Source organism: Oratosquilla oratoria, chromosome 7 (genome assembly GCF_046742065.1).
Source record: "Oratosquilla oratoria isolate Oo_2021 chromosome 7, ASM4674206v1, whole genome shotgun sequence".
Lineage (NCBI taxonomy): Eukaryota > Metazoa > Arthropoda > Malacostraca > Stomatopoda > Squillidae > Oratosquilla > Oratosquilla oratoria.
Window position 1 is genome coordinate 85,238,260 of NC_134783.1, and position 12,831 is coordinate 85,251,090.

Here is a 12,831-nt window from a genome sequence, read left to right on the forward strand (position 1 = left end):
ATCAATGATACAGTATATATGTATATGTATATACATATCCTAAGTATTTTTACATATTCATTTTGTAGTGTGGTGTATATTTTCCTTTTTTTTTTTTTTTTTTTTTTTTTTTTTTTTTTTTTTTTTTTTTTTTTTTTTTTTTTTTTTTATATATATATATATATATATACACTTCTTGACGAATTTCGTTGTGCAGAGTCAAAACTTCCGCTAGCCACTGCTTGCACATCTATCACAATTCTCCAGCTCACATCTCGCGTCCTTCACGGTATTCAAGGAGCACTGAGCTGCAGCCGAGATTTCTGAATTTTGAAATCTGGTGCGAATAATCTTGATTTAGATCCCTTTCTTCCAATATTCTGGTGCTTTCCAGTCGTCCATGCTGTCTTGCTCTCACACTGACCAATAGTACACAAAATCAGTTATCCATTGCACTTTAGCGTTATTAAATCCTTCAAATAGTTTTGAAGTGACAGAAGATAAAATAAATTATCAAATTTATTCTGAACACCCAATATACCTATATACATACATATATATATATATATATATATATATATATATATACATATATGTATTTATATATATATACACACACACACGTGGAGTTAAAAACAACAGCATTGTTGTAGTTCTTCAGTTTTTTCCTCGTATTCTCGATTTTCCTGATTAGAGATTTGCCATTAACCAGGTGAATTGAAACTAAATCACTGTATTCTTCCATTTCTTTCCATTATTTGAGCTCAATGTTTTGTCATAATTAAGACATTTTCAAGAGTAAACTGAAATAACAAAAATTACATAATTACAGTAATGGTGACAAAATTACAAAAGTTACATAAATACAATAATGTTGACAATTGTGTGCAAGAACAATACTAGTAGAATATGAATACAATAATGTTGACAATTGTGTGCAAAAACAATGCTACTAAAATATGAGGGATACAATATAAATGCCAATAAATACAATGACAATGGTACAAGAAGACTTACATTTAAAAGGAAGGGAGAAAAAAAGTGACAAGTCGGGGATGACAGATATAGATATAAGCCTATGGTCAGGGGTCAGACAATGGGATCTCAGAGGTCACAGGGTAAGGGGGAGTTGGGGTGGGGGGGTTAGGCGGGTGTGGTCACAGTGGGGGAGAAGAAGGGGTGGAGGTGGAAGGGGAGGAGGGGGAGACAAGGAAGGGAGGGAGGAGTAGGGGATTTTTGTTTCTATACAATGGGATAGTGGAGATCAAATTGCTTTGGATGTTAATGACTGGAGCTTTGTCTCTAATATGAAAGGCTCCGAGTAATTGTAGCCTCCTAGGGTCATCACTCGTTCCAATAATTTTTGGTGGAATTAATCAATTCATCCCTTCTGATTACAGCGTTGTGGAAATTCTTATGATGTTCTTTGATTGCTCCCTCTTGTAGATGTAATGATAGGCAACGGCTGACTTTGCATCTAGTAAAACCCATGTAGGTATGGTTAAGAGGCTTACAATCCTCTGAAGAGCAACCATATTGGTACACTACATTGGTTCAAGATGTGAAGTCTGATCGCCTAGAAAAGTTGTTCGTCATGATCAGAGAGAAAGTTCTGGGATTTTTGTAGTAAATGAGAACTGATTTTGTTCTCGCTTGTAGGGAGGCAATTCCTTTGAATGATATCTTTAACTCCTTCGATATGATGACGCCTACGTAGGCGTCATGAGGAGCAAGTGGGTACGCGAGGATGCCGATGTCGGCGTCTTGATTGTATTTATTGTAGTTGTACCTGCGTGACCCCCATACTCTGTAAACTGGCTTCATCATATTTTCTATGGTTATCAAAATTCATGGGTGAAAGAGAACGAGCTAAGTACAGCAGTAACTTTATTTTTTATAATGCGAGTATTATGACGTAACCGCACATCTGGCAGCTAACGCTGCCCACGAGATTTTGGCCCGGAGTGAAGGGGTTAATGACTTATTCATCTTTTTTGTAATTATTAGTAAAGGTGTTTCTGTGGTATATGTTGATGTAGTTATGATTTTGTGGTGTTTTGATTGTGAGATATGATTCTAGCATCTTGTTGGTAATAGAATCAAAGTCGGTGTTTGTGAGCATTTGTCTAAGTTGTTGAAGCTCACTGTGTAATGTTTGCCACGAGGAACACACTGATATGGCTCTTTTTTACATAGGCTCTTATGACACCTTTCTTGTAGTTGTCAGTGCACTCGCTCTTGCCATTCATGCATTTATCTATGTTGGTGGGTTTTCGATATACACTAGAAGTAAAGTTGTCAGATGTAGAATCAGCCAGCACATCCAGGAAGGGGAGTAGACCATTATTATTCATTTCAGTGGTAAAAGTTAGGCCTGAAATTTCCTGAAGGCGGCACCTTATATTCTCTAACAAAACAGCAGAAGGGGTGCTGACAAAGATGTCATCTACATATCTACAGTAGATAGATGGTTTTAACTCTGTATATGTGTCTGTATATGTAAATATAGAAAAATTGTTATCCCTCATACTTAGGGTGGTGGTATCAAAGTTAATAGACCATTGAATATGTAGGCTTTAGTTTGATAAGTGATTTTGCATTCATACATTGAGACAATTTCTTGTTTAATTACCTTGCTAACTAATTATTAAAATGTACTGGCCAAGATATTTCAATTTTTTGTACAATCTTATAGCATTACCTAGTTGTATATGGGAAGAGAGCTGTGCTTGTAGTGACCCGTTTTTGTATCTTTCAGCATCAAGTTTGTTTTTAAATTCTTGAATAGTATTTGCTGTCACTGTTGCCTCATCCAAATAATTCCAGATATCCACCGCTCTGTGTGGGAAGCTATTCTTTTTCAGATCTATTCTATAACTATCTTTTTTAAGTTTCTTTCCATGTCTTGTTTTTCTCTTATCCCACTTTAATAAATCATCTCTATCTAGGACTTCCATTCCTTTCATAATTCTGTAAATAGTCAGTAGATCTCATCTCTCTCTTCTTTGTTCAAGGGTTGGTAGTTCCAATTTGGACAATCTTTGTTCTTGTGTCAATTTGGAGAGTGTTGGTGCCATCTTTGTTGTTGCTCATTGTATTCTTTCTAATTTCTTTATATTCTTTTTAGTACTGGGTGTCCATAGTGTCACAGCATACTCCAATCTTGGTCTTATCAGTATAACTAATATTTTCTTTACCATTTACTCATCCAAATAATCAAAAGCCACTTTCATCAACCTTAGTAAATTGGTTTCTCTATTTTGTTTATATGTTTGTCTGGTGACATGTCTTTGCTGATAATTACTCCTAGGTCGCTTTCCGAGCTCACTTTTTTTTTTTACTTCTTCACCAGTTTTCTATTTCCTCAATATTCTATTTTTACTTTTTCCAAACTCCATTATAGTACATTTCTTGATGTTTTTCACTTGCCACTTTTGACTCCATTTCCAAACTTTATCTAGGTCTTTCTGTAGTGATTCACAATCTTCCTCTGCATTTTCTTTCTATAGTATTTTTGCATCATCTGCAAAGAAGTTCATATAACTTTTCACATCTTCATCCATGTCATATATTAGGAGTTACCATTGTGATTTCTTAGTACATGGAGCAGAGATTCAGTTATGTGTGATAGAAACTGGTTTGCCATCATATATCATAGTACCTTCTAATATACTTTGTCTTTTGCAGGCAGTTAGTTTGTTCAGCAGTGCACTTCAATCAGGGCAGCTTGGACCACTCATCAACCAGTTTGGCCTTGGGGAAGAGGCTGTGTTGGCAGCATCTTCTTGTGACATGGAGGCCTTTATCAAGGTTAGCTTTAACCCACCTGGGCCGATGGCCTCAAAATTCGCAACCCCCTAGGACCGCATTTATCATAAAAAAAATAAACTCTTACAAATTACTCTGGAAAAAATTCTACTGTTAGTAGACATGACAATGCATTATCCTACCAGTTTTTATTGCTCTACTCACCATGGTTGTCTCAGAATAATAACTGATAGTTGGAGAAGATTGTGGTAGCGGCAACTCTCTGCCTCTGGCACGGGGTTGGAGAAGACTGTGGTAGCGGCAACTCTCTGCCTCTCTGGCACGGGTGCAGCATGGTGTTTTATATTACACTTATATGATTTACTGATATACTTATTTTACATTTATATTACACTTACATAACACACATTTATGTTTTTACGTGTTTTCACTCGTATTGGCTGATTATAATTACGTATGTTTTATCACTCTTTATTCAATATGCACCCACATGTGAGTATTTATACAGCTATGAACATTCTTATCTTACACTTATATTATTTACTAATATATTTATTTTACACTTACATAACACTTATATTTATATTTTTACGTGTTTTCACTCATATTGGCTGATTATAGTTACGTATGTTTTATCACTCATTATTCAATACGCATCCACATGTGAGTATACAGCCATGAACATTCTTATCTTACACTTATATTATTTACTAATATCATACTTATATTACACTTACATAACACTTATATTTATGTTTTTACGTGTTTTCACATGTTTTATGTGTTTTCACTCATATTGGCTGATCCTAGTTACGTATGTTTTATCATTCATTATTCAATACGCACCCACATGTGAGTATTTATACAGCCATGAGCATTCTTATCTTACACTTATATCATTTACTAATATCATACTTATTTTACACTTATATTACACTTACATAACACTTATATTTATGTTTGCAGTTTTCTCGTGTTCATGCTCACAGTACTACCATAGGCCTTACCTCACAACCAAATATGGCAGCGTACCAATGCTGGCATGGTTTTTATTGGCGCTCAAAGTAGCTGTCCCATTTAAGGACTGTCGGATGTTTACGACACAGTCCTGTTTAAGGCCTGTCGGATTGGATGGGTTAAGGACCAGACCTCCTAGTGTTAGACTTTGGTGGATGTAGTGCTTTGACCTCTATTCCCTTGTGTATCATCCAGAGATGAGTGCCAACACAATAGATCAGTGTTTGTGAATGGAGAAGGCCTTTGCAGAAAGAACCCCAATGCAGAAATCAAAACCTCACCAGTTCACTGATCAAGGACACATCACCTACCTCATCAATCTGTTGCCCTGATTCTCTCTCAGAGGAAACCCACGATCCCCAAGAAGCTGGCCATGGCCATTGGTACAGCCTACAAGTATCTTGGTGAAAAGATTTTGTATTGTTGTCTGGAAGGGGTGTACATGATAGTGTACCATTAGCTGCTCTGTGTCTCCTGTGTGGTGTTTCACTTAATCACCAACTGCATGAGCCCTTCCCTGACCCAGCCACAAGTGCAGTGTCATAACAACTGGCTCACCTCCTAATTACCTCCAGTCTTTGTAACCATCTCCAATCCTCTACCCATCACCAATGTATTTTCCTTCCATACCACCCCATTCGTGTACACATTGAACAGTCATGGAAACATAACACAACACTGGGATGGCTCCACCTTCATCTCTAACCACTTACTCATCATTCCCAACCCTGACACAAGCTTTACTACTCATGTAAAAGCATTTGAATATCCTTAGCAGCTTTCCATCTGTCCTATGTATCTTCTATACCTCCCATAATGATTTCCTGTATACCCTGTCCTTTCTCTAAATTCATAAAGGCCCCAAAAATATCATTACCTTTTAAAAAACTTCTCACAGGTCTGCCTTGCCACAAAAATTTGATCTGCACATCCTCAATCTTTCTTAAACCCACACTATTCTTCTCCTAGTCCTCTCCTATTAACACCCACTTATGCCTTTCCAACAACACTCAACACATTGATCACTCTAAAACTACCACATTTCCATTTCTCCCCTTTTCCTTTGTGCATACATACACCAATGGCTTTTTTCCCTCTTATGAGGGAGGTAGCCAAAATCAAAGGCATAATCCACTCCCTCTTTTCTTGGTTCCTCCTGAATGACGGGTCATCCCTGCATCTCACCCACTGCCCTGGGTCAGAAGCAGTGTAGCAAGACACAGCACATCCACAGCATGGCCGCTTCATTTAATAACGACCTCCCCCATCCCCTCGTGTAGAAAAAGAGATGGAGAGAACTCCCTTTGGGCTGCATCAAAATATCATTCACACATACTCCTTCACCCCCACCATCCCCCACCCACTCCCATGCATCACAGCATCATCTATACACAACCATTCTCCACTCCCCTCAACTTTTCTTCTCCCTTCCTTCCTCAACAGACTTTCCCTCTTTCTCAATGCCCCATTTACCCCATCCATCCATCTCATCCTTGGTCGCCCCCTCATGTTCACTCCCACCTCTGCCTTCCACACATCTTTTACTAATCTTTCTTCACTCATTCTCTCCATGTGTCCAAACCATCCCAATACTCTTTCATCAATCCTATCTCCCAACTCCCCTTCCACCCTTGCTCTCCTCCTCACCTCATTTCTCACACTATCCAGCCTAGTAACCCCTGCCATACTCCTCAGGCATTTAATTTCAAACACATTTAAGCTCTTTCTTATATTCCATGTTTCTACCCCATACAGTGTTGTTGGCACAATCACCCCTTCATACAATGCCCTCATAGCATCCATCCCCAGATGTCTATTTCTCATTACACTTTTTAATCCCCCAAGGCATTTACTTGTTTCTTTCAATCAACATTCTACCTCCACCACCTCTCCCTTTCCCACCACACTCTTACCCTAGTATCTAAAGCTATCCAGTTCCTCCAGTCTCTCTCCTTTAATACTCACTTCCAATTTGCACCTCCCCCCATGTACATCACATTTCTTTACTTTTACCCACATTTATCTTCAATTTCTTTTGCACATGTTCCCAAACTCTGTCACTAACTTCCTTACTCCCTCCTCCAATCCTGCCACTAGTACAGTGGTTGTCAGCAAACAACAACTGGCTTGTCTCCCATTTTTCTCAATTTTCTTTAACCATCTCCAATCCCTGGCCCATTACTCTTGCATTTACCTCTCCCACCACCCCATCCATGTATAAATTGAACAGCCAAGGCAACAACATATCCTTAGTGGAGTCCCACCTTTACCTCAAACCACTCTCCATTTCTAATTCTAACACAGGCTCTACTACTATTGTAAAAACTCTTGATTGCTCCTAAAAGTTTTCTTCCTATCCCATATATCTGCAATGCCTCCCACAGTCCCTGTCTACCCTGTCATAAGCCTTTTCCAAATCCATAAAGCCCCCAAAAATATCCTTATCTTTACCTGAAGCTTTTTCACATATCTGCCATACCACATCTGGAATTGCAAATTGGATACTGAAAGAGTGTATATATGAACTGACAGACAAACTATACAAAGTAATTAACTTCTCACTCAAAGAGGGAAAGGTGCCACAAGATTGGAAAGACACAAACATAGTACCAATATATAAAGGAGGAAATAGGGAAGATCCTACAAACTTCAGACCAGTATCCCTCACAAGCACAGTAGCAAAAATAGGTCATCAGGAACAAGTGGACCAAACACTTGGAAGATAACAAAATAATAAACCCCAAACAATTAGGCTTTAGAAGTGGAAGATCGTGCACCACAAACCTAATCTGCTTTTACTAGAGATTAATTGAGATAATACAAGAAAGAGATGGATGGGCAGATTGCACCTTCTTGGATTTGCAAAAAGCACTTGACAAGGTACCACACAAAAAAAATAATAAATAAAATTGAAAAAATGGGAGGAATTCAAGGCAAACTGTTGGAATGGGTGAAGGATTTCTTAACTGGGAGAAAAATGAGTGGTACTTAGAGACAAAAATTCGAAATGGGAAGATGTGAATAGTGGCATCCCACAAGGCTCTGTCTTGGCTCCTTTAATGTTTGCCATATACATAAATGATATGGATGAGGGAGTAAATTGTTACATGAACTTTTTTGCTGACGATGACAAATTACTCGAGAGTAAGAACAGAAGAAGATTGGAGATTGCTGCAAGATGACCTGGATATAATATGGGAATGGAGTCGGAGATATAAGATGAATTTCAACATTAAAAAATGTAGCATAATGGAATTTAGAAAAAGTAAAAATAAAATTGGAAACAAAGAAGTAAAAAAAGTAAACTCAGAGAGGGACCTAGGAGTAATCATCTTAAGTGACATGACACCTGACAAACATGTAAATAAATTATTTGGAGAGACTTACAACTTATTATAATCAATGAAAGTGGCCTTTGACTACATAGATGAGGAGATGGTTAAAAAAAAAAAGTTGTTACACTGATAAGACCGAAATTAGAATATACTGTATCAATGTGGGCACCTAGCACAAAAAAGAACATAAGAAAATTAGAAAGAATCCAAAGAGCAGCAACAAAAATGGCACCTACACTGTCAAATCTGACATATGAACAAAGATTGGAGAAATTACAGTTGTCAACACTAGAACAGAGAAGGGAAAGAGGCAACTTGTTGACCATTTTCAGAATTATGAAAGGGATGGAAGTTCTCGATAGAGACAACTTATTAAAGTGGGATAGAAGAGAAACAAGAGGACACAAAAAGAAACTAAAGAAAGACAGTTACATAGAGTTGGGAAGTGGCTATGTTCTACCAGAGTGTAGATCACTGATGGATTTTCTTAGCATGTGGAATCTGCTAATCTGTAACTGCTTTGGCCAGAAAGTTGACTTGTTGCTTCAGATCCCACCACTTACCACCAGAACATAGGTTTGTTTATTTGGATCCCACTGCTTACCACCAGAATGTATATTTGTTGTCTACATTGGGTTTGGAGGCATTGAGACCAATGAAGTTGTGGTTTGTTCTTTTTAATCTCTCTGAGACTCAACTGATCTACATCTCAAGTCAGTACATGAGAAAAATACCGGTGGTTGCCAATGGCATAATTTACATACAATACAGGTAGTCGTCAACTTGCGACTGATTGACTTTATGACCGTCTGGTCGGCAGGTGTCACTCTCTTGCCAGATGGTAGAAAAGTTTAGTTTTTCTAGTTTTGTTCAACATAGGTTTAACACAAGCCATTCCAAGACTCCAAACACCTATACTGAAAACTTGGTCTCAGTTACATGTCTTATTTATTTTGTCATCCCTTGGTAAGATTTTTTTTTTTTATGAAACTCCTCACTCGTGTGTACATCATGATAAAATATCCCCCACACACGTCTCTCTTCCAGTGTGGTCAGATTTATTTTGTTCAGTCTTCAAAAGATCAATTTCTCATACAAGGAATCAGCATAGTTTAATCTTCATGACCTCCAGTTTATGTATGTAGATGCATGGTATAGGGGGTAGGCTGTTCAGGGTGGTCAGGTTTAACATAAGTAATAGATCTTGTGTTAGGGTAGGAAAGAAAGTTGGAGGATAGTTGGAAATGAAGGTGGGGCTGCACTAGGGTTGTGTAATGTCACCATGGTTGCTCAACATGTACAGATAGTTGTTGACTTATGACCAGTTTTTCCGAGTTATCATCATGCACTTAAAAAAATTAACGAGTTCCATTGGCACAGCATAGTACCACTCACAAAAACAAATGTTTCCCACTACTGATTATGGCTCCGCACTCACGTGGTGCACCGAATCACCCTTTGTCAGTATTGGTGGATGCCAGGTAGGGTCTGTCCAGAGGTTTAAACACTGGAAGACTGTGTGATTTATCCACAGGAAAGAGTAGGGTTTCACATCTCTTTCGCAAGGCGCAGCCCCACGGGACCATGGCTTGACTGTAGCATTTTGCCTGGTGTTTGGCACCGAGTGGGCAGTGGCTTCTGGCTCAGGGTGCGAAAAGAGAGATGAATGTTGAGCTTGGTGCCCATGCACCAGGCAGATAGGTGAGGTTCCAAGATGATGACTGCGGCTTCGTGGGTGGTGAGAGACACGGCTACTGGAAGTGGTAATTTTTGTTGGGTTTTGAGGTAATCAGTGCTTTTGACGGTTTACGTCGGGCCTTACATACCAGCGAGATGGCTCGAGACGGCCAAGCCAGCTCGCATCCTGTGCACTGGTTGGCAGCTGTCATTGTTGCTCTGACCCATAACTCATGGTTGCTACTTTCGGGTATGCAGCTTGGCTTGTCCCGATCGAACTCGTGTTGTGGCATGTTGATTGGCTGAGAGAGAGCTGCTGTGAACCGCAGCACATTGAGTAAAGGATAACTGCCTAACATGCCCTAACAGAAGTCAAGGTTAGAGATGAGGTAGTTTAGATCCTCAAAAAGATATCAGCCATGTAGTTGTACTCCATGTGTCCCAGCAGCTGGGATATGAATGCCTTGAATTATGGAGAGGGGTTCTTCTCTGGGGTATGATGGATAATCCTAACATTTTTACCCATACATTTAGATCAAAGACTGACTTGAGACCAAATCAACTTATGACTGGTCAATCAGAACCTAACCCGGTCATAAGTCGACAACTACCTGTATTCAAATGGTGGCTGTTGCCAAATTATGTTGTATGCATTTATTCTCTACTATCTACTGCTTAATTTATTTCTTCAATGTACAATACACAAACTGAGTATGGACACTGTATTCATAGTTTTTATATACAAGCAATGGTGTATATGGTAAAAATTATATTGGTTGTCTGACAACTTGCAGTTGGCAATGAAGGATGCAGGTGTCATTTCACACACAGCCAAATGACTGCAGGTGAGGTCTGACACAATATGGGGTCCCGTGGGAGTTTCCGGAGAGGTGATCTGATATGCTGTAACTAAATTGTGTGTGTGCACACTTTGAACATCTAAGGGATTGAATATTTCATTCAGTCATCTTGTAATACATCACCCTCATCTCTCCTTTAAATATTTTTTCCAGGAACTCCACACTTCCCAACCACTCTGTCTATTGGTTCGTCTCCTACCCTAGCATTGAGATTTCCCAATACCACAACAGTGACATTTTTCCCTAAACCCTCTGAATTAATTTAAATCTATCCAAAAACCCTCCCTTTCCTCTATACATCTTCTCATCACCAAGCCCATATGCACTTACAAAAACCCACATCTCCCTGCCCAATTTCACCTTCATCCACATTAACCTTATAGAAACCTTCCATGCCCCACACCTATCTCTTCACTTAATAGTAGTCACCCTTTCTCTCTCTCATCCTCTCTTCACTCCTGACACCCTCCCAACTACACTCAAACACGCCCCTTCCTTTCAACTTAGTTTCACTCATTGCTAACATCCATCTTACAAACATACTGCCTATCTCAACTCCGAGACCTTCATAAGCAAACCCCCCCCCACTTTTTTTTTTTTTTTTTTTTATTATTATTATTATTATTATTATTATTATTATTATTATTATTATTATTATTATTATTATTAATAATAATAATTATGTCCCCTTTCAGGCTACAGAGATTAGGATGCCTAGTCTTATTCCTGTCCCATTTTTGTTGCCTTTTACAAATCAAGTGGGAACACTGGTAGTATTCCTTCTCTCCTACCACAGGATTCACTGAAAAAGGAAATGAATATTCAGAGAAGTGAAACAGGACAGTATTCAGAGTGGGAGGACAGTATAACAGAGGGATAGTCACATTATAATAAAGTAGCATAATTTCTCTATGAATAGAGATTTCCTCTATCACAGACAAAATTATGTGTGGCCCTGGTCCATAGGAGCACTACATATAGACCCTAAAGCATTAGCTGGATACTATTGAGCAGACTTCAAACCCACGATACATGCAGCCAATACCTCGGGAGTAAAACAGAATTACATACACACTCCTCCAGTATACTCCTGGACCTTTGACACATTTAGCAACCTCACTAGCCAGACCATTGCCACCTTCATTTCTGTTATCTGTCCATCTGCACCTTTAAGTCAAGTCTTGTCATATTCTTACCCATTTTTCATTGGGTCTCCTTTTTTGCCTCCTTCACCTTACATTTGGCTTTTCCCTTCTTGTACCTCCTGTATGCAACAACCACATGCACTCCTTTTCTACTACTGCCTTCACTTCACTCCACCATTCACCACCCTTGCTTCAATTCCCTCCCATCTTCCTTGTCTCATATACCATATTTGCACACTGTCACTTTCTCCTTAAAACATGGCCATTCTTCTACTTCCCTTTATCCCACACCACCTCCCATAACTCTTAGCTTCTTGTATTTTTTCTTTTCCTTATCTTTAATTTTTTTATTTTTCAGCCCCTCTCTACCTCCCACCCTTTTCCTCTTCCACTCTTATTTTCCCTTCAACCAAACAAATGATCTGACATTCTCCCATTCTCTCCCCTGAAAGCATGAAAATCCAGAACTCTTTGTATCCTTTGGATACCACTACAATGTCCAAATATGCCAACCACCCTTCTATTCACCTTCCTTTCCCATGTATATTTGTGCTTGGCTCTCTTCTTAAATACTGTTTGCAATATTCAACTCCCTTTTTATACACATCTCCAACATCATCTCTCCACTAAGATTCTTACCTGGCACCCCAAACCTCCTTACTACTATATCGGTTTACCCCCTACTCTACATTGAGATCTCCCAACATTACATTCACTTTCCTCCCAAAACTCTTTAAATAATTAAATCTATTCAAAATGCCTTCCTGTCCACTTCACTTTTCCCACAATCTGGTCCATATATAATCACAAAAATCCACATATCCCATCCTATTTTTATCTTTACTCACATTAACCTGAAAGACACTTCCCTCCACACCAGCACACTTTCCTATCACATTACTTACTAGCAGAACCGTACTCCATTACCTTCCTTCATCACTCCTGACACAGTTCATGCCACACCCCCAAACTCATAATCACTCCTCCCTTTTAACTTTTTTCACTTAATGCTAACACATTCATTTTCCTTCTTGCATGTATACTGTCAAT

General features: G+C 38.8%; 1 protein-coding gene across 3 annotated transcripts in view; it reads left to right on the forward strand.

Annotated features, from left to right (window-relative positions):
* The window catches only part of Rpn13 (regulatory particle non-ATPase 13), a gene marked incomplete at its 3' end in the record, with an annotated part of 55,545 nt that extends 51,756 nt beyond the window's left edge, over positions 1-3,789 (forward strand). For all 3 annotated transcript variants that reach the window (XM_076188552.1, XM_076188550.1, XM_076188549.1), the window contains 1 exon segment: positions 3,667-3,789. In XM_076188552.1, the coding sequence (XP_076044667.1) occupies positions 3,667-3,789 (123 nt within the window).
* Positions 3,790-12,831: the final 9,042 nt, after the last annotated feature.